This window comes from Arachis ipaensis, chromosome B5 (assembly GCF_059453495.1).
Source record: "Arachis ipaensis isolate K30076 ecotype BB chromosome B5, ASM5945349v1, whole genome shotgun sequence".
Lineage (NCBI taxonomy): Eukaryota > Viridiplantae > Streptophyta > Magnoliopsida > Fabales > Fabaceae > Arachis > Arachis ipaensis.
The window spans coordinates 143,643,778-143,666,891 of NC_142440.1; the positions used below are offsets into that span (position 1 = coordinate 143,643,778).

The following is a 23,114-nucleotide window of genomic DNA, read 5'->3' on the forward strand; positions in this document are numbered from 1 at the left end:
TATATAGCTGAAAATGTAATATTGGAGGCAATTTTTGCAATTAGAATGTGAAAGTGCAATAGTGATGGAGTTGTGACAATTACACATACTCTCCTCTGCATCAAGTTTCGTGAGATTTTTCCCTTCCATTTTTCTTTCAACTCACCAATTTTAACATAGTGCGGTGAGCATGGAAGGAAAATCACAGTGAATGGTTGAGGAACTTCGAAAGAAGCTCATAAAACAAACTCTTGATTCTCTTCTTGTGAATTCGTTTTCCCTTTAAGATTCTTCGATTTTTCTTCTCCTTGTTTTTTCTCCTTCTCATTCTTCGTTCTTCTCATCTAAATTCTTGTCCTCTTCCTTCGAACTCAATCGATAGAGACTGATGAGATTTGTGTCGTCGTGCACCGATTCAGCATAGACAAACATTTTCGATCAGCGAGATCGAGGGAAGAAACTCTTTGAATCTGCATCAACAAGATTCATTGATTTGAATCTCAAATTAGGGTTTGCGATCAAGAAGCGATGGAACCTCGAACAAATTCGTCATTCTCTTCAATAGATATATAGGCATTAGCTGCATTGGTGAATCAAATCAATACGATGAATCAGTCAAATGTAAACAAAGCTCAGACAAATCCAACTTTAGACCCGGTAAGTCCTTATTTTTTACATCCTGGAAAAAATCCAAGATCAGCGATAGTTACAGTTACCTTGGTAGGAAATAATTTTCAAAAATGGGAAAGAGATATGTGGAAAGCGTTGAAATCCAAGAACAAGATAAAATTTGTTGATGGCTCAATCCAACGGCCACCAGAGGATGATGTGTTGTTTGAAGCGTGTGACCGTTGTAATACACACATTGTTTCTTGGATTAATCATTCTTTAAGCCCTGAAATTGCTCAAAGCGTCATGTGGATAAACTCAGCTGAGGAATTGTGGAAAGAATTAAGGTACAGATACAGTAATGGTGATGTGTATAGGATAGCAGAATTAGAGGAAGAATTGTTTGCAACTAAGTAAGAAGATGCATCAGTGACTACCTACTACACTAAGCTCAAGTTGATTTGGGAGGAGTTGGAGAATTTGTGGCCAATTTCGAGCTGCTCAAGGTGCCCTGAGAAGTGCAATTTTGAATTGAGCATAATGAGAGGTTACAAAGAAGAATCAGGGACCGTGAGGTTCCTAAGAGGTCTAAATGAGCAATTTTCAACTGCAAGGTCTCAGATTATGTTATCGACCCAAGGTGGATACAGTTTTTGCATCTCTTTTACACCAAGAAAGACAGCTAAACATGAATGAAGGAATGGAGGAGAAGGCGCTGCTAATCAATTCCAGAAATGATGTTGGTAATGGAAGTACAAGGGAAAGAGGAAGAGGCAGAGGGGGAAGAGGAGGCTATGAAAGAATGCAAAAGCTAGACGAGGATCCAAACAATGTACATACTGTGGCAAGAATGGCCACTTGGCAGACACATGCTACAAAAAGCATGACTTTTCCCCTCATTTCAAGAACAATAGAGCCATGATCAACAATATGGTTGCTGAAAAGAACAATGATGAAGTAAGTAACCAATCTCAAAGGGAAGAATTTGGTAACTCTGAGCCATATTTCACCTTAGAGCAAAGAGAGGCATTGCTAGCTCTCCTGAACTAACAAGATGCACACCCAACGCATAGCATAAACCAAATTGTTACCACAACTCTACCATCAAACCAAGATATCTCTTACATAATGTCAATTTCAGTTTTCAGTCCCAAATCCTGGGTCATCGATTTAGGAGCAACCAATCATGTTTCATATATTAAAAATTCATTTAAAAAATTACATCCAATTTAACCTGTGTTAGTCAGCATGCCTGATGGCACAAACACACTGGTCAATACTACAGGTACAGTTGTGTTCTCTGATCAATTTTATTTGTTAAATGTCTTTTATATTCCAAGCTTTAAATTCAATTTGATATCAGTATCAAAACTAACAGCAGGTTTAAAATGGAAACTAATTTTTTATGAAAATGAGTGTGAAATCCAGGACAAGACTACCAAGAGAATAATTGGTGTAGCTGAACAAAGGAGATGACTCTATGTTTTTGAAGACCTAACACCTGTTCAAACTACATCACAAGCTACATCCACATTTTTAGCATCTACACTATCTACACAGCACACACAAATAGAGCATTCTGCACTGTGACATCTTAGATTAGCACATCTACCAAATGATAGGATTGGTGTTATGAAAAGAGAATACAAAAACTTAAATTTTTCAATATGTAATAAGCCTTGTGATTCTTGCCATTATGCAAAGCAAAAGCGGTTGCCGTTTATGTCAAGAATCTCTAAGAGCATGAATATCTTTGATATTGTACACATCGACATTTGGGGTCCTATCAATACCATTTCTATTTCGGGTTTTAGATATTTTTTTACTATTATAGATGACAAAAGTCGATTCACTTGGTTATACTTTATGAAATTGAAAAGTGAAGCTAGTGAATTAGTCAAGAATTTTGTCAAAATGATTGAAACTCAATTTGGAGTGACAATTAAAAAAATCCAAACTGACAATGGACATAAATTTAAATTGAATAAATTCTATGCATCCAAAGGCATCATACACCAAACCACTTGTGTAGAAACTTCCCAATAAAATGGCATTGTAGAAAAGAAACATCAACATATTTTAGAAGTTGCTAGAGCCATGATGTTTCATTCTAACATGCCAAAGAAACTTTGGAATTTTGCAATAAGGCATTCGGTTCATGTCATCAATAGAATTCTCAGTGTCTTATTGAAAAATCATTCTCCCTATGAGATTTTAAAAGGAAAATCACCTGGCATATCTTACCTTAAGGTGTTTGGATGTCTAGGATTTGCTTCAACAAAATTAGCACATAGATCGAAATTAAAACAAAGGACAGTCAAATGTGTACATTTGGGTGTTAAAGATGGTGTTAAGGGATATGTTTTATATGATATAACAAGTAGAAATATATTAATCTCAAGGGATGTATTCTTTTATGAAAATATATTTCCATTTTCATTAGAAAGTTCAAAAACAAATGACACTGTTACAAATTCTGCACCATCCACATTACATAATTTTGCATTTGATGATCCATTCCCTGAATCTTATAGTAGCATTAATCCTCATACATCACTATCACCTAATCAATTAGTTCCAATGCATCATCATGAGCTTGACATATCTGAATGCTTACCTGCATCCGTAAGGTCGAATAATTCACCATTCATTAGTGCTGCATCTGAGACACCTCAGGTTATTAAGAAATTTACAAGAGATAGAAAGCGTCTTGAAAATTTAGCGGATTATTATTGTATGCCTACTGTGTCAGTGGATTCATACAACAATTGTTCCTCAAATTCAGGTCTTAACTCACATGATTCTCATAAGTTTTTCTTTGAAAATTTTGAAAACATGCTACATGAGTAAACAACAAATTTTTTTATCAGTCCACAATTATGTTTTTTGAGTCAATATCACATTTTCCCCTTCTTTCCATTGATGCTTCTACCATTTTATCTACCACACATACTTCTCAACCTAAACACAAAAAGCCAAAATGCTATACTGAGCCTATTTGTGATCTTAGTTGGCAGAAGGCTATTAATTCTGAATTGACTGCTCTAAGAGAAAATAGAACTTAGATTCTTACCAAACTTCCTAATGGGAAGAAAGCTGTGGGATGCAAATGGGTCTTTAGGCTAAAACTAAAGCCTGATGGTTCGGTTGATCATCACAAGGCCAGGCTGGTTGTTCAGGAATTTACCCAAACTACTAGGGTAGATTATTTCGAGACATATAGTCCTGTGGTTAAGATGAACACCTTTCGAATTCTCATGTCTATTGCTGCAGTGAGGGGCTGGTTCGTCCATCAATTGGACGTCATCACAGCTTTTTTGCATGGTGACTTAGCTGAAGAAGTATATATACGCCCACCACAAGGACTCGCTCTGCCCTCACCAGAATTAGTTTGCAAATTAGATTGTTCTTTTTATGGCTTAAAATAAGCCAGCAAATAATGGAACACCAAGTTGTGCACCACTCTGCTCAGTGCTGGATATTCTCAATCAAGACATGATTATAGTCTTTTCACCAAGTCATCTAATGGCAGATTTACCGTTATTTTAGTCTATGTAGATTTAATATTGGCTGGAGATGATTTGAATAAAATTACCTTCATCAAACAGCACCTGCATGACCCTTTCAAAATCAAGGACATTGGGGAGTTACAATTTTTTTTGGGGTTAGAGGTAGTTCGAAGCAAGAGGGGGATTGCGATTTGTCAAAGGAAGTATTGCATCGACCTCCTCAAAGACTACAGGTTAATGGAAGGCAAGGAAGTTCAACTACAATGGATTATACCATCAAACTAACAAAGAGTACTGGAACTCCTCTAAGCTTAGTAGCAGAATATGGAAGACTAGTTAGAAGAATGTTATATCTAACCAATATAAGACCAGATATAGGGTATGCAGTTGGAAGACTAAGCCCATTTTTAGACTGTGCTACTGACAAGCACTTTGAAGCAGCCATAAGGGTACTCAGATATCTCAAGAATGAGCCAGCATTGGGATTAATGTTCTCATCTCAAACAGATTTAGAGCCTACTGATTTTTCAGACAGCGATTGGGGTACATGCTTAGACACTAGAAGATCTATATCGAGCTATTGTTTCTTCATAGGAACATCTATTGTATCATGGAAAAGTAAGAAGCAAAATACAGTAGCAGTGTCATCGTGTGAAGCAGAATACAGGGTCTTTGCCATGTCTACTAGGGAAGCAGAATACAGGGTCTTTGCCATGGCTACTAGGGAAGCTCAGTGGATTACTTACATTCTAGAAGATTTGCAAGTGAAGCTGGACAAACCGATTGCAGTGTACTATGATAGCCAATCAGCACTGCACATTGTGGCCAATCCGATGTTTCATGAGAGAACTAAGCACATAGATATGAATTGTCATGTAGTGAGGGATAAATGGCAAAAACAAGTAATCAAGTTGATACCAATCACCACAACTAATCAAACAGCTGATGTGCTAACTAAGGCATTGGCTCCCACCATGTTTCAGAAAATGTTGCAACAAACTCAGAATGGTGAATGTCACCGATTTTGGTTTGAGAGGGGGTGTTACCTGAACTAATTAGTTATGTATAATAGTAAATTAGTAATTAGTTAGGAAGTGCTGATGTGGACAAATTCTATTAGTAAGTGATCAGCAAATTAATTTGTTAGAATACCAATTAGATAATTAATTGTGCAACTTAGTTTAGAAGCTATTATATATAACTGAAAATGTAATATTGGAGGCAATTTTTGCAATCAGAATGTGAAAGTGCAAGAGTGATGAAATTGTGACAGTTGCACATACTCTTCTCTGTATCAAGTTTCGTGAGGTTCTTCCCTTCCATTTTTTTTAAACTCACCAATTTTAACATTAGGAGAGTAGAAGAGAACTAATGTTTAAAAACAGAATTACATGTTGCATATATATAAAAAATTATTTATTAAATAAATTATTAGTATAAAATATATATTAAAATATAAAATATATTAAAAATAAATTAAATAGTATATATTATATACAAATAATAATAACTAATTTAGTTATTAATTTTTAATATATACATAATATTTTTGTTAAAAAAAAAAAATAGAAAAAAAAAAAAAAGAAATGAAAGCCAAAAATGGTGAAACAGCAACAAATGGGATGGTGCACACCATTTATTTGGTTAGGTACTTAGGTGTACGGTGTACCCGTGTATGGCAGCCAAACACTTAATTATTAACACGTTAGATTGTTAATTTTTTTGTTTAGAAAATATTTATTTTCCTCCAAGGACACTTTATTATTAATATAAGTTTTTATTTTTTTTAAATGCATTCTAAAATATATTACAAATTTTAATTATTTAACTTCTTTTATAAAAGTTTCTCTCGTAAACATTTTAATAAATGCCTTATGTTTTTAGTTTTTAGAATATGCTTGTTCACAAGGCTTTTGATTTAAACTTAAAAAGTTTGAATATTTTATCTTTGATATTCTCTCAAAATAGTCTCAAAAGAGCCTTCGATATTTTCTTTTATAACTATGCGATTATTTTTCTAAATAATTTTCAAAAAATAGTTAATTATTTGAATCAAATGAAAGCTAAGGTACAATAGAATACTTTTTTTAAATATATATTTAATATTTTTTTTTACTTTTTTAAATTTTGTTAAAGATTTATTTGTTGTTAACATTTTTGGAATTATTTTTATGAGCCACGTAAACTTTCACTTACCAGTTTAGTAGGTTATTCTTAATTTTAAGTATCACTTTTTCTAAAAAAAAAATATTCATAGTTTATGGTTTAAAATATATATTATATTATAATTATTATAAAAAAAAAAGTTCATTTTTTACCTTTGTAGACAATTACACATTAGCATTAGTACTAAATTGTCTCATATCATGCACGCTTATTTATATCAACATTCCATAAACTCTTCCATATTACTAAACTAACATGATTCTTAACCACGTTGGCGCCGGATTTCGTTACCTCGACACGGGTCGACCCGACCCTAATGACGGGATCCGAGTCTTTCTTCCGCATTTCTACCGCCGAAGAGTATCTCTGCCGTGTCCGGCAGCGTTCCACGGCGTGCATTTGGAGAGCAAATGCGAGAAGCGAAGGTCGATATGCACCGCCGACGAGCTCCACCGCGTCCCTGTTTCCAACTCCGGTTGGAATCTCGCTCTGTGGCGCTACCTTCCTTCACCAAAGGTGCTTCTTTCTTTCATTCTCTTCGTCAAGTCTCCAACTTCCAAGTATTTTACTGATACCCTTTTTCCAGTTCAATGATTCGCCATCTGGGTTTCTTTGAATTCCTTCGTTTGTATCGAAAACGCAAAAAAAAAAAAAATTACTTAAAAAAAAACTCCATTTTTAGTAAGTTTGAACATTAGTTTCTCCAAGTTCTAGTTTTGTTATAGAATGTTTAAATTTTAGTTTGCATTATGCGAGATAAATTTTAATTTGATTAGATCACGTTCTGCCTACTTGAATTTTAGTTCAAATCAGAGTTATAGTTTTAGCAGAAGTTGCAAGAAACAAAGTTAAATTTTCAGTTAGTTACACCTAACCTGTTTTGCATGTGTTTAGATAAAGGTATGAGCTGTTAACACTTAAACTTGTTGCTTTTTTTTTTTTTGGCAGGCACCGATGAGGAATCACCCGCTTCTGTTGTTGTCAGGGGTTGCAACCAATGCTATTGGCTATGATCTCTCTCCTGATGTGAGTTTGTATTTTCCATTCAAAAGCATTTATAATTGATAACATTACTTTCATGGTTTCAGTTCATAAGATTTTTAGTGCAAGTTGTTCCTTGGAAGGGAAGTCATAAATTTTGTTACTTATGACAATAGTTTACTATTGGATCAGTGTTTTCCTGGAAAGAAGTGTGTACTATGAAAATTAGCCACGAAATATCATGTCGCCGACAAAATTACTCATGGATTTCTATTTTTCCATGGATAATTTTGTTAATGACATATCTTTCTTAGGTAATTTTGGTTCACTATATAAAGAATGTCTGCTAAGAGCATTTTGTGTTGTGTTTAGTCTTCATTTGCACGATACATGTCGGCACAAGGATTCGATACATGGACTCTTGAGGTTAGAGGTGCTGGGTTGAGCACACATGGAGATAACTTGGAAGAAGATCCTGCAATTAGTGGCGGTAAAAACAGTGCTTCTTCTTCAAGAACATTGGGATTTAGTAACCTTGGTGCCTCTCTTGATACAGAAGGTACTCAATTGGAAAGGGGAGCGCCAGAGGTTGTAGCTAAATTTGAAGAATTACGGCAAACAACTAACTTGATGGATATTTTTACAAGAATATTTGACAGAGTTCAAGATATTCTTGAAGGCCAACAACTTTTAAACTATCCAGAGCGTTTTACTGCCAATCTAGAAGAATTTCAGAAACAACTTGAACTCGTTGCCAAGCACGAATGGGACTTCGACCATTATCTAGAAGAGGATGTACCTGCTGCGGTGAGGTGACGTTCCTTTGTAATACATTATTTCTAATTTGGCGATAGCTTAACATTATCTCTTATCTCCTTTCCAGTTCTTTGGTGAAATCTTAATATTTGTTCCATTAGTTGTGTTGTGTATAACAACTTTAGACTATCTTATTTAATATATTTTCTCAATCATCGGTTTCATACTTTCTTAATTTATTAGATGGAGTACATAAAGGCTCAATGCCAACCAAGAGATGGAAAATTACTGGCAATCGGTCACTCAATGGGGGGCATTTTGTTGTATGCAATGCTATCACGTAGCGGTAAGTCCCACTTGTTTGTTGTCATATTTCTTTTGCTACTTCAGTAACTTTGAATTCATTACTTCATTGACAGATTGATCAAAACTTGTATTCAATTGCATTTTGGGGCAGACTTATTTATTCTTGTGTGTTAATGGAGCACCTAAACTATAAAATAACATTTCAGAATAGAATGTGGTAGGATCCACATTTTAATATGAAAATGCCATTTTATGATTGGGTGCATCAGTATCAACCCAAGTGTTCTGTAACCATGTAATAACTTCAGGAAACTGTTCATGATTGTGTTAAGTACTCAAGTGGAGAAAACAAGAAGAGTGAGGGAAAAGAGGCAGTTAGGTTAATTAGAGAGAGAGTAGAAAATAGCTCCATTGCCTTTTATTTATAGCAGAAGCAGAAGAATGAAGAAAAGAGGATTGAAAATGAAAATAGAGTGGGACTAGCTGATATAACAAATAGGACAGCTATAAAAGTTAGTGGGGAGGGTGAGAGAGGGATAAATTCTGTTTTAGGAGAGAGGATTGAGATTTGAGATTTTATTTAAGAGGGATGAAGGGAATCAATAGGAAAACAGAAAAGATTTGTGCTGGGCAGAACCTTAGGAGAGTGGTAGCATCTCTAATGCTACCTTGTTCTGTACCTTTCAGCATTTTGTTTATCAATTAATTCATCAGAGACCAGGAGGGTATCACCTTAATATCTTCCTGCTCCTCTGATTGTTATCCACTCTCTCTTCTACTCTGTCTTCTATAATTCTATTCTCACACCTCTTTTTCTTACTCTGTTGCTACTGCCTAGTCTTACAATTGGTATCAAAGAATAGGTTGTTGGCGGCATGGAAAGAGCTACCTATAGGTTGAATTAAGATAAATACCGAAAATTGATAGCCCCTAGCTGAGTGGCTACTGCTGGGTCAATGTCTACAGAGTAAAGCCGCTGTGAACATTGACTCTCTAGGGCTGGTGTACTGTTAGGGACTTGGGTATTATGGAGTGCCAAAAGTCCTAAGTTGAGTATTATGAAATGCTTGATGTTGTATTTAAAGAGAGTGATTCTTTTCCTTTAATAACGAAATTGAACTTGAGCATCTATTTTTATGCTCATCCCTTTCATAAACAGAGGCAGATGTGTAGCTCATTAATTTCATGAATCTCTAATCTTTTATTTATTTATTTTTGCTGTAAACAACTATGTAGAGGAGAGTTGATGATGTAAAAAATATGTTTATCCTCCTCTTTTATCCTCTGAGGAATTTGCTGGGCACTAGTCTGTTTATTGTGTTAAACAACATTTCTTCTTATTTGCTACATAAATTGTATGTCAGGTTTTGATGGACAGGATCCTAGGTTGGCATCGGCTGTTACTTTGGCATCATCGCTCGACTATACACCTTCAAGATCATCTCTCAAGTTTCTTTTACCGCTGGCAAGTGATCAATTAGACTGGTTGTGTTGACAACACATATTTAGTTTTTTTTTTGTCTTTTATTTTATTTTTACTATTTTCTTCTTTTCAAGTTAAGTGTGATGTCTACGAATCGAAAACTGAAGAGACTGTTTTGTTGTTCACAGGCAGAGCCTGCTCAGGCTTTAAATGTTCCTGTTATCCCAGTTGGACCATTGATGGCTACTGCTTATCCATTTGCAAACTTTCCTCCATATATGCTATCTTGGCTAAAGTCTCAGATTTCAGCTCAGGACATGATGAATCAAAAGCTGTTTGACAGGCTTGTTTTAAACAACTTCTGTAAGTTCCAGTTTCATTTTTTTCCCCCTCTAACATTGTTTTTCAACTTTTTGTTACATGTCTTTCAACATAATATATATGCATAGTTTTACGAAAGAATTTCATATGCAACTCTGCATAGTATGGCATCCAGGACTTGGATCGAGAAGTCAATTATTGCATATTTTATCTAACATGAATAACAGACTTGATCCATACCCAAATTTTTCTTGGAATCTAGACGCGTTTTATTGATTTGTTCCATTTGTTCAATCTTAACTTACCATATATTGCAGTCTCATAAGTTCTTGTCATCTGGTCCATACATTGAAAAGCAGTAAAGCACCAGTTTCTTAGCTTAGATTATATAAATGTTATGCCTTGCATGCTTCGGTTCGGTGTTTGTCAACTCCTTAAATACTATTATCAATTCATGCTCTTGCAAAACTTTACTCTTCTCAACATTGTATGGTTTCAAAATTGACAACCTAAAAATGTTTGACAGGTACCGTGCCTTCTAAGCTTCTCTTGCAATTAACCACTGCCTTCCAGAAAGGTGGTTTACGTGACCGCAATGGAACTTTCTATTACAAGGACCACCTCGGCAAAAGCAAGGTTCCTGTTTTAGCAGTTGCTGGTGACCAAGACCTAATTTGCCCTCCTGAGGCTGTATATGGTATTAGATTGAACTATCCAATCCATTAAAGCTTCACTCTGAAGCCAAAACAAATTTCATTTATAGTATATTCATAAGTATAATCATACAATGTGATGCAGAAACCGCGAAGCTCTTTCCAAAGGATTTGGTTACATACAAAGTCTTTGGGGAGCCTGGAGGACCACACTATGGCCACTACGACTTAGTCGGTAGCCATTTGGTACGGTAGTTTCAAATATTTTTCTGCTTATATATATGTGTGTGTGTTGTGTATTTTAATTGCCGCGTTTTGTAACTGTTTTAGGACACACAATACAGAAACAATGAGATAATAGAGACAGAAAAAATATGTTCCCCGGTCCTCATTTTGGATGGACAAATGATTCAGAAAATTTGTTGAGATAGACATTTTGCACAAATAAGTGTCTTTGTGATATGTATTAGCAAAACCTTATACATAGAATAACAATTTGAGATTTTATTCAATATAGGGTTTTACCTAACTTTATCATTGCCTACCTTCCAATTGCAGGTATATCCATGTATAACTGAATTTCTCATTCAACATGACATGCCTTAGTACATTGCTCTTTCCAAATGGTAATACCTATACCTCATTCTTTTGTACATCAAGAATACTGAGTAGATGAAGCTATAGAGAACACCCTTTTCAAGGTCCTGCCAATGCATATGCATGACTTGTGCTGCTGCATAAGTTACTATGTGTAGTCAAAGGATAGGTACACGTCAAGTTATAGATGTCTGCAAAAGTTTGGACAGAATTCTGGGATTATTGTATATATATATATATTATCTTTGCTTTTATGGTCTTTATGATATATAAGACATATTCATGATATAAAAAGAAAATTTATATTTATTTATTATATTAATACCAAAAAAGAGAGAATAAGTCTAAATTAGTTCTATGGAATATTTTCAATGGTCACATTGATGATTGTTAGTCTCATGATCCCGGCAATTACAGAACTATAAGGGTACTTTTGGTTGGAAGATAAATGCAGAGTGAAATTCTCTAACCAGGTTAATTGTCGGTTCAGTTCTGATAACTATTTTAGTATGTATGTCAGTCTATATACAGAAACGGAATCGGCCAAACCACGGTTCGCAGGTTTTTTGGTCGAACTGGCCGATCCGGTCCTATTCTAATAACACTGTTTGCGTATATAGGATAGTGTTTAAAGAAAAATATTTGGTAGTGTCTCTATATCAATTTTAATAGGAAAGTAGAAATTCACATGATATGAAAAAAGTATTATCCAATCATGTGACTATAAGAAAAATGACATATTTTTCAACTCCTCACAGAGAGAAAGTCATAAGTCTTAAAATATGCAAAGAAGATTGAAAAGCAAAAGAATGAATATTCTAGTTGCTTATAATGCATATAAAAAACTATACACGAAATTAAGATGAAAAAAAAAAATTCAGAATTGTGCCACTCAGTGTCGAACTACAACTTCTTGCTTACAAACTGGACAGAAGTTCTTATGGACAAGCCATTGTTTTATACACTGAAAGTGATACTTGTGTTCACAAGTTAGCCTCCCAATTTCATCATCAGCTTCATACTCCTCCTGAACATATAACAAACACACGTGAACATGATACTAAATAATTTAACAAGCAGATTGTATTAAAAGGCTAAAATTCAATTCATATACTCTTTGTTTTGTTAATGTCCAATCATGAATTTAGGATGAGGACATATTTGGAAAACGGTTGCAGAAAATATTGTGTCTATATCCCAAAATTAGTGTTCCACCTCTTAATGCATGGGTCTTTCTGTGCCTAGGAAAAGCAATGGGTCTCCATGGGGCATCTATGCCCCCGCCCCCACCCCATTTCTGTTTAGTAAAATGTTTTCTGTCCCCGTTTCCGTCCCATTTTTGCCACATGTTTCCGTTTATTTCTTTCTGTGGGGAAGCAAATACCCGCATAATTAAATATTATTAATTTTATTTTTTTTTTAAATTAATACAACCATAATATATATAAATCAACTAAATATATCAAATCAAATATAATTCAAACACAAACATATACATAAAATTTTCAACATATAAATTAAAATAAAATAAATTAAAAATACTCATATAACTTATATATATATATATATATATAAAGGGACATTTAAGTAAATCTTCTTTTGCGAAATTTCGTGGATTCCGTGGGATGGGTACCTCAATCCCCACTCTCATCCCCTTAGTCATTCCGTCGCAGGTGCGAGTTCATTGAAAATTTGTGCCTATCCTTCCGTATCCATTGAAAATTTGTGACTCACCAAACCAAAATGGTGGATGCTACTGCATCAATGTCTCTTGTGGACATGAACAGCAACCAAACGCTACTAAAAGTTGCGTTTGGTTAGTATCTATGGGCACAATATATATGGAATTGGGTAGGACAAAAATATATTTTGCTCGTAACGAGAGAAAAAACATAGACATTAGTGTTCTATTTTTAGTATCTTTATTTCAGTGCTCTGTGTCATCGTATCCATCATTCCAAACACAATTATTAAAACAACTATGAAATTTTAATTCAAAAAAAACTTACCTGACAAATGCTGCACTTTTTGTCTATTTGATGCTTTGAATAATTATTTGAAATTACATGCTTAATCTTCCTTATGTTGTGTCCCATCTCATCTTCTTTAAGTCCAGTGTTAACATGGCCAATTCTCTCACCCAGCTCAAGCAATTGCTGCCAAACAAAGCAACAATCTTAATCAAGCATAATATGCTTTTCCAGATAGTGTATGTAATAAAAGAATTAAACAATGATAGACAAACCAGAAATCTAGACAATCATTAGATGCAACTCCAGATAGTATAATAAAAGAGCAAAATGACAATTAGATCCTCGAGAATTTTGATCTCGGACTAATTAGTTCTTGAAAAAAAAAAGTATCAATTAGGTCTTCCACGATAGCAAACGGTAGACATATATGTCTTTTCATCAATGGATAGTACAAAACAAAATATAATTGTCTATGTATTTCATTATCTACAATGGTGCGTGTTCTGTTGCTGCCACATGAGCATGGAAACAATGTAGTTTTGGACCGTGATGATTTATTATTTTTTGAATTTCCATATAACCGTTATCAATTACTTTCTATTTGTTACGAATCCTTTCCAGACAGGTGAAATTTCGCTCCAAAAGTTATCTACATGACGATCTTTCATAAGAGGAATGCTAGGGGACCAGCAACTTTGTGATTTGTAACCATCAAATAGCTATCAATGATGGTTTTAATGGTGTGAGATTGGTGTGAGATTTCATCCAATGGCTCACTTTTCTTTGCTGGTTACATGCTGGCCAGAATTTAACAAAGTTGCTGGCCTCCTAGACTTTTCCCTTTTATAAATAAACACATTAGAGTTGTTAACGATACATATAAACACCACTATTAAGTTTTACACGATAAATTGATAGGACATCACGTGTCCCCTGTTTGCTACCGTAGAATACTAGATTGGTACTTTTTTTCTTCAGGGATTAATTAGTCCAAAGTCAAAATCTTCAGGAACCTAATTGTCATTTTACTCGTAATTTAAAAAAAAACTCATGTTAGGGATATAAAATAAGGAATTGTTACAACCTAAAGAATAATAAAGAGAGCTTAAATATAGAAAGAACCCACCTCATATGACATGTTATCAACATCAAGTCTCCAGTCTCTAAATTGGTCATGTGAATTTAATCTTCCACCCATTAATAGTCTTCCTTGAAGTATCATTATCTTTCGAAGTGTCATAAGAAAAATAAATGGTCTTAGCACATACATTGTCATGACATGATAATAGAGTTTTTCAATTTTTCATGCCAATTTCAAAGAACCAAATAGTTATGGTAACAAACAAATGAACAAGATTTTGTTCTTATCTCTAATACAAAAAGGATTTAATGATTTGATCATTTATGTGTTTAAGTTAAAAGAAGCCTCACTTGAATAAAATGAGGCATGTTAATTCTGAATCCAATTAAGATTAATTATGATACATGCTTTATGATCAACCAATTTTCACAAAAAAGAGTATGTGCCAACCTCAGCAAGACCATCAGAGGAGGAGGGATGCGGAACGTGGCGATAGTATCTACCGGCAGAAAAAGACTCCGATCCGGGGCGTGCCACGAAAATGCCTTGATCATCATCCATGAAAGAGAAGCCTGTGTTCATGGTGCGTCTTCCGAAATAAGGCGGAGGACGCTGCCAAATAGCAATAGCAGATTTGGAACATGTAATGCACACAATGCAATAAAACCAGAACAAGTCTAAAAGCAAGTGATTCAGATTCAATTCAGTGACTGTATACTTTATACAAGTCTTTGATCAATTAAGCAATCAAGAACTGTCATTGAGTTGAGGAAGAGAAGAGGCTTCAATTCATAACAATTATATGAAAATGAAAATGCAGTGTCTGAACAGAAAACAACATAAATGAATCAATAAAATAAATAAAAAAGAAAACAGTAAGAATTGAAGTAGAAGAATGATGATGGAGAAAGAAGAATACCTCTTCCCTATGTGTTGCTCTCTCAACAGCATCAAGGTTCCTTCTTGAAGAAGCATTCTTCCTTGCCACCACACAATCCACAGAAGCAGAAGCATGATCTGATGCGAATCCAATTCCAGGGCCACACCATACATCCTGAAAAGAAGAAGAAGAAGAAGAAGCATGCTTATGGTGACATGTTATGCTGCTTTTTTCAGTGTTCCTCCTTCTGCACTTGTTCTTCTTCCTAGTGTTCTTCCAATCAGCAGAGGATCGAATCACAGCAGGAACTGAGACTTGTTGTGATGATGCAGAAGCAGCAGTGCAACCAAGTCCCCTGAATGTACTCTTGTTCTTGTTTGTGGCGGTTTCATTGGAGAAAGAGGAGAGGATGAGAGAGGATATGGTGGATTTGCAGCTTGTGGTTTGGGTCATGGAAGGGACTTGCTGCTGCCTCAACTTGTTTCTCTCTCTTCTCCATTTCATATCTTGTTCTCTTACAACAGCCATCAAAGAAAAAGAGAGGATGTGATGTTTCTGCAACTGAGAGGGAATAGAACTTGCTTGCCTTCTAAAATTTTATTATTGGATCCAACTCCCATATTTTATTCTTGTAATATTAACTGTACACCAAAATCAACAATCAAAGTCAGCCATTAGTATAAAATATATGTCAAAATATAAATACACATTGAAAGTAAATTAAATCACACATGTATTTATACACAAATACATTGGTAGCTGATTTTAGTGACTAATTTTAGTATACAAATAATATTTTTGTAAAGTTATTATTCTTGTGAAGTTTAATAAAGTATGTAATACTATTATAACAAAGTTTGCATATATTAGAATATAAATATATATTAAAAATAAATTAAATAATAGATATATATTTATACACAAATATATAATGGTTGATTTTAGTATACAAATAATATTTTTATATATATATTGAAAGAGTTTAATTTTAATATACTAATAGTATAAAATATTTTATAACATCTGTTCTTTTGTATAATTATTTTGTTACTGACGTATTGTTATATAATTAAATGCAGGTATAAAATTGTTGTACACTAACAAAAAAATGTATCAAAATTAAATTGGTATTTGAATACAGGAGGTTATATTAAAAGTCAGAATCAGAAAACCATTGATTTAGTTTTGGTCTTAGTATTAAATTTATGGAGAGTGAATGAATAATAATCAACTGTGGAGTTTGTTTTCTCGTGAAGGTGTTAGGTAAAGTTTGTTTGTTTTATTGCAGGGATTTTACATTTTAGGCATATGGTGTTAAATCAGGCAGAGTGTGAAGCCATGTAACCTGTGACTGTCTTTTGGTTTTTCTTTTTGTGCTCTTCAAGCCAGCAACATAAAAAAGAAAAGGAAAAGGTTCATTGTCCTTCCTCTCTAGTTGTCCTTGGATTCTAGTTGCTTGGCTTCATGTAGAATTGGAAAAATAGGTACCAATTAAGGGAGGGACTAGGGAAAGAGCCAAGTATCTACTAAGAGAATTTCTCCATGCATCTTTTCTCTTCTTTTTTATCTTCTACTAATGTCTCTATTAATTTATTCATTTTTTGTATTTGTTAATGTCTGTCAGAATACTAATAAATATAAAAATAGGTAAAATGTAAGTGTTTTGTTATTTTAATGAATGAATGTAAAATATTTTTTATCGGTAAATATATAAAGAAGTATTCTAGAAAGAAAAAAAAATATATATATATATATCAAACTTCTTCCAATTTTCTTTATATATAATAAATTTATATTTATGTTAATTTACACATTTCTAAATAAATAATCTTGGATTTCAATCTTCAAAAAGCAGATCAAACTCCTTAATGTGCTGTACTCTTTTTTTAAAAAATGACAATTATACCAATTAAAAAATAACTACAGTTTTAAATTATCACAATTTTATTAAATCAGTAAAGCAAATAACAGAAGTTATAAATTACCATAAATCAATTATTTATTTAGCAGCGATTATATTAGTATTTTTTGAAAACTACCACGAATTCATTTGTCAACACCTTAAAGTATGTCGATCAATTAAACGTTGTAGATTCGTTTAGTAAAAATAATTTTATATCATCGCAAAATTCTTAAAGATTAAAATTTTTACTAAAACATCTTTTCTTAAAGATTAAACAATACTACATTTAAAATTAATATTTTAATTATTTATAATTTAAAAAAATACTATTCTCAACCCTATGCCAAAAAAAAAAGTGATCAGCTGTACCATGTAAGAAATTAATATTGTATAAAAAAAAGTAACAAATTGATAAAGAAAGGCTTTGAAGAAAGTGAGATATGAGGAGTAAGAGTGGATAGGAAAGGAAAGGGACCCCCTGAGTCCCTCACAGAAATCACAAATGAGTGAATGAGAAAGAGTCAAAAAGACATGAGTGTCTTGAGATTATGGTGTCATACCAGCCCCTATACAGAAAAGTAGTTGTCATCATGTGTAGTGTGGAGTGCTATTGTCTTCATTTCTGTGCCAAGCAAATTTCTTCTATCTAAAGCAACTACTTTGCTCTATGCTCCAACCAGAGAGAGAAATTCTACAGGCTCACTGAGTATTATTATTATTATTATTATTATTATTATTATTATTATTATTATTATTGTATGGTCTCATCTCATCTCTGGGTCAAAAGTCAAACTCAAATGCCATGCTTCAGTAAGCAGAAGCATTGTTCATGAGTATAGTACTTCATTTTTTCACCTCAATCATGATATTTATACATAAAAATTTAATTATTTATCCATAAAAAATATATATTAAAATATAAAATATATATTAAAAAAATTAAATAATATATATTTTTAGGGATAAGTATGATTTTGCTCCCTAACGTAGGGACTAAAAATTAATTTTGTCCTTAATCTTTTTTTCGCAACAAAATAGTCCCAAATGTTTCAGTTTGTTTTAAAATTGTCCCTCGGACGATTTTACCCATTTGGTCGTTAGCTTCCGTTACGACCGTTTTAACGGATTGTTGATAATGTTAATTAATATAAATAATAATAAAAGGATCAAATAATGAAAGTGAATGGATGTGAAGTGCAGGGGAGGATGAACGATGGCGGCTTCTGCTGAAGGTCGACGAAGAGTAGCAGCGCTAGGGTTCAGGAGACAGCGTCCATGGCTTTCCAGAGCTCAAGAGCATCACGTTTTCGTTCAGCTGCAAAGGAGTTGCTCTGTGGCCATGGTGAGAGGCCGATTTTGCGAACTTCATCGACGAAGGATAACACGGGACGAAGATTTTGGGGTTGCGTATACTATGAGGTAAGGTGTTCTTCCTATTTTGCCATTGTGGGTCTGAGAATTTGGGATTTGTTCATATGTCTCTGTGACTTCTGTCAGGTTCAGGATAGCTGTGATTTCTTCAGATGGGCAGATCCGGAACCTGGAAGTGTTCAGGAAGAGGTTGAAATTGCAAGAAATAGGAGGAAGATAACGAAATTAAAGACAAGATTGAAGGAGGTGGAGACGAAGCTTTGGGTTGTTGCTGCTCTATGTATTGCTGGCTGGGTGCGATTTTTGTTCTTATTGCTGCAGAATCAATATAACTTAAAGCACCCGAATGGAATGCACCTAGGTTATAGATGATTTGGTGGGGAATGTTATGAGATTTCTTGTGTTGTGTGGGTAGAGTTTGAGGGTATTCTGTGATGTTACAGTGGTTTAAATGTGTAGCTTTGAATTAATGAAGGAAAGTATTGTTTAATGTTGCCCAAAATGTCAACTTCTTTAATGGTGAAGTTGTGTTATTTTGTAATGTAAATGTAGTTCATGAGTAAAGTACAAAAGCATTGAAAACAGGATCTAAAAATTCAGTAATTACTAATGGCATATTTCATTTGATGAATAGTTAAAACAACACAAGTAAACTGTTTGCCTCCACATGCCTAGTTTCAAAATACAGAGAAGCAACACTTCAAGTGTTCTCAGGCACTTAATACCAAAATACAGTAATAAAACCAATGTAACTAAGGTAATGTTCTGAAACTAAATAGCCAATACCAAAATAGAAACACTGCTTGCAAAGCACTAAGACATGAGTCACAAAAGATTTCACATGCAAATCCTAAAGATTTTCCCATTAAGATGGAGGTAATTTGGCCATCAACTTCAACTTCTGTAGGGGTACATGAGGTGCACTGCTTTGAAGGATAGAAAATTGTCTCTTCCTCACAGATGGCTGGCTAAGGGGCTGTTTGTTGCTGGTGGAGGTTGCAGCTAATACAGCCTTGTTCTTGGGGTGGGCCAAGATGTTGGGCTGAGTGGAAGCTTTCTTGGGCTGAGGTGCTTGTGTGGTGGGCCGGGCTACACTTTTCTTGGGCCTTGGAGGGGGGGTTTTCCTAGGCTGAGATGTTGGCAGGTTGGTTGGTGATGGTGTGGTCTTTCTCTTTCTTCCTCCCCAAACTGTCTGACCAGGTGCCAGTTTAGGTGTATCCTTCTTAGCTCATTTAGTTGAAGTTTGGGCCTATAAACAAAATATAAATCATAGAGATAGTTAAACACATATCATATAGTAGTCAAATTAAATTTATGACAATCACAATGGTAAGTGAACCCTAGAACAGCATGTCACAAACCCTCTTCTTAGACTTGGTGCAGCCGCTTTTCTTGTGTCCCACTCCACTACAATTGGAGCATCTTTGGACTTGTCCCCTCCGTGACAGATGAGTCTGGCTTCTGTTGTCTTCATCTGTAGGCCCTCGCTTCCTCTTCTTCACCGGTCTGTGGCTTGGCCTCCTGTATGGAGATGGGATGACATCATTATATTGAGTCCTCTCCCATAGCTCCGGGCCGTTTACAGGGTGTATGACCTCCCGGTAACACCTCAGGTAGGCCTCCTTCTTGTAGTAGTCATCCACATATGACTCCAAATCAAGGCCCTTGAAGGTGATGCAGCTGATGGCATGAGGACAAGGAATCCCACTCATTTGCCATTTTCTGCAAGAACATTCACCAGCAGCCAGATCCACAACATATTTATCTAGACCACACATAACCTCGTACTTACTAGCAGCTGACCAGTATGGCCTCCAGTCCCTAGCTAAGCTTTTCCGTTTCTCTAATTTCTTTCTAATCATTGGCATAATGTTTCCTGGATAATTAAGAACCCATTCCCTATTTGCAGCCCATCTAGTCATCATATACACCCTAATATCCTCTAACATGGTCACAATAGGTTTCTCTCTTGCTTCTATTAAGACAACATTGAAACTCTCACTCATATTATTAACAAGACTGTCACATTTAGATAGGAAAGTAAACCTGGACCTTGACCAGAACCTTGGTGGAATGCCATTCAGATGTCGAAATGCTTCCTCATTCAGACCTCGCAAAGATTTCATCTTCTTCTCCCAGCTCTGCCAATGATTTGCTTTAACACACCTCCACATCTTGTTCTTCAGCTCTAAACCAGGAAACTTCTTCCTGAAGTTGCTGTAGAGATGCCTGACACAGAACCTATTTGTACTACTCCCTAAAGTCTCCTTGTATCTGACTCAAAGCCTCCTGTTTTGTCTTAGCTGCCATTGCCTTCGTAACGGTCAGGCATTTTTTGTGAGCCCTTGCAACCAGCTCCTTCACCTTGATCCTTGGGTTGGATACAACTTTCTTCTTAAACTGGCTACCCAACCACTTGCTATGCATAATTCCAATCCGGTGTGTCTGCCTGCAGGTATGTTGGAGATTCATGCTTCTTAGTTGCCAAGTGGATTCCTCACCGACCCTGTGTGCATATAACCAAAAGGGGTAGCCTTTCTGACAAACAGCCCGGACCCTCACCAAGTCACACTTCTTGAATTTAATGTTCCTAGATGTGTGGACTGCATAGGCCACCATTGTATCCTTAAACTCTTGCCGAGATTCATACAATGTGCCCACCTTCCATTGGTACTTTCCCATGTCCTTTTGAGACTTATGCACTGGAAACCTCTGCCCCTCACCTTCAGCAGCGTCCTCTCCATCATCAGCACCCGACTCTTGTCCTCCAATTACATGGTCATGCTTCAATTCATCACTGTCAACTGCATCGTCATAATTCAAATCACTTGTGACAACCTTTTTGCCCTTCCCCGCATTAGAATCCTTCGGCACAATATTATCTTCACCGAATCCACTTTCATAGTCGTAGACCTCATCACTGTCAGTGAAATGGATGTCTTCGACACTATTTTCCTCTTCATTAGATGGCAAGTATGTTGGGTCATCACTGTCTTTGCCACTGGTATCATGGTCACTATCCGCCTCATGTCCCTCTTGGCCTAATTCCACTCCACCGTCCTTATTCTGGCATTCGGCTTCAGCCGCAACCCCAGCTCTATCAGTCTTTTGTACGTTCCCTTCGAACACCACTAAATCCAGACCACCACCTTAAGGTTCCTCACTCTCGCCGCCTACAGTTTCTCCCCCCACGTCCAGAAAACCGACCTCCGAAAACCCCTCGGCATCCCCAACCTCATGCACCACAAACAGATCAACAAAGCCTCTCCTCCCTGCTATGGTATACATTTCAATTGCCTCTGTGTCACCTGTCAACAGCTTCAACTGACTCTCATAATCATCCGCAGTTGGGTCTTTGTACCATAACGCGGCGATGGTGGACTTCAAGTATCCAAGCTGCCTCAGCTCCTCGTATGCCTCAAACACACTCCACCAATCGCCGTCAATGTCTTCCACGACTGTAGATTGACCCTTCAAGTACTTGAACACACCATTCTCATATTCAAATACCCCACTATGGTGCACCCTCACGTTGAAGAGCGCCATCTCCTTCCCAAACAACCCTATTAATCAACACAGGGCGTTAGTAAACCAACTAACAACAACAACTACTACAATCAGTTCAAACCCTAGCCTTCCACACACCTTCGCACGATCCACATTAAACCCTAAACCGGTTACGTCCATCAACAAAGGAGAAATTGCATTCAAATAATGCTTACCTTGCCAAAGGCTTTCTGTAGGAACGAAGCCAAGTCAACAATGCAGGAAGTTTCCCGGCAACCTCGCTCGAGCTACCAACGTCGAACAGTCCTTGCAGGAAGGCCTTCCAAGGGTTTCACACAATCGTTTCATTCTGCAATCCTATTCTCAGACAATGCCTTGCTTGGGGAAGGCAAAATGATTTCGCGAGAAGGAATAGCAACTAATAGGGACATTTTGGTCTTAAAAAATTATTTTTGGACGCAAAGGACGATTTTAAAATAAACTGAACATTTGGGACCATTTTATTGCAAAAAAAAAGATTAGAGACAAAATAATTTTTGGCTCCTACGTTAGGGACCAAAATCATACTTATCCCTGTATTTTTATATATAATGGGTAATTTAATGATATATATATATATATATATATATATATATATATATATATATATATTGATTTTGTAGAAAGCGTGACTTTTTAATATAGTTGCTTAACATTTGAAATTTGAATTTAAATTTGCTAATTAAGAAAAGAAAGGAATATTTACCACTTTTTTTCCCACCATATGCTAATTATTTCAATTTTATATTATATTAACTATTATGTGGATGTAAATGTAATTGAAAAATTCATGAGTAATTATCTAAATTAGTTTTCAAGAATTTTAAAAATGGATATTTTAGTTTTAAAAAAAATTAATACATACAAATATTTTTAAAGTTTTACTCCGACAGACAAATTAATTCTAAGTTTATTTTTTAGCAGAATAATTACTCAGATCAGTTCCAAAAAATTTAAAAGCAGACATTTTAGTTTCCAAAAAAATTAATACACAACAATATTTTTTTCTATTAGACATAATAGTCCTCTGTCAAAAAAAATAAAATAAAATGATTATTAT

General features: G+C 35.2%; 4 protein-coding genes across 5 annotated transcripts; 2 read left to right on the plus strand and 2 right to left on the minus strand.

Moving 5' to 3' along the window:
• Positions 1–585: 585 nt before the first annotated feature.
• Positions 586–1,005, plus strand: LOC107641182 (uncharacterized). Its single transcript, XM_016344689.2, has one exon. The coding sequence runs from the start codon at positions 586–588 to the stop codon at positions 1,003–1,005; it is 420 nt and encodes a 139-aa protein (XP_016200175.2).
• Positions 1,006–6,476: 5,471 nt separating this feature from the next.
• LOC107644251 (uncharacterized) lies at positions 6,477–11,658 on the plus strand. The gene is made up of 9 exons (XM_088488700.1): positions 6,477–6,779; positions 7,212–7,289; positions 7,617–8,051; positions 8,244–8,346; positions 9,671–9,775; positions 9,922–10,092; positions 10,577–10,747; positions 10,849–10,949; positions 11,262–11,658. Exons 1-9 carry the CDS (start codon positions 6,519–6,521, stop codon positions 11,307–11,309), a joined length of 1,473 nt encoding a protein of 490 aa, XP_088344826.1. The 5' UTR covers positions 6,477–6,518; the 3' UTR covers positions 11,310–11,658.
• Positions 11,659–11,930: 272 nt separating this feature from the next.
• On the minus strand, positions 11,931–15,875 carry LOC107644252 (uncharacterized). 2 transcript variants are annotated; one of them, XM_021102844.2, is made up of 6 exons: positions 15,274–15,816; positions 14,805–14,966; positions 14,400–14,498; positions 13,310–13,456; positions 12,516–12,666; positions 11,931–12,327 (listed from the first exon to the last, which is right to left on the minus strand). In XM_021102844.2, exons 1-6 carry the CDS (start codon positions 15,760–15,762, stop codon positions 12,317–12,319), a joined length of 1,059 nt encoding a protein of 352 aa, XP_020958503.1. In that variant the 5' UTR covers positions 15,763–15,816; the 3' UTR covers positions 11,931–12,316. The 2 variants fall into 2 exon arrangements, with proteins under 2 accessions (XP_020958503.1, XP_016203556.1); XM_016348070.3 differs by lacking the exon at positions 12,516–12,666 and having other exon boundaries at positions 15,274–15,875.
• Positions 15,876–19,848: 3,973 nt separating this feature from the next.
• Positions 19,849–20,682, minus strand: LOC148566069 (uncharacterized). Its single transcript, XM_088487363.1, has one exon. It carries the CDS (start codon positions 20,680–20,682, stop codon positions 19,849–19,851), a length of 834 nt encoding a protein of 277 aa, XP_088343489.1.
• Between the last annotated feature and the right edge of the window lie 2,432 nt (positions 20,683–23,114).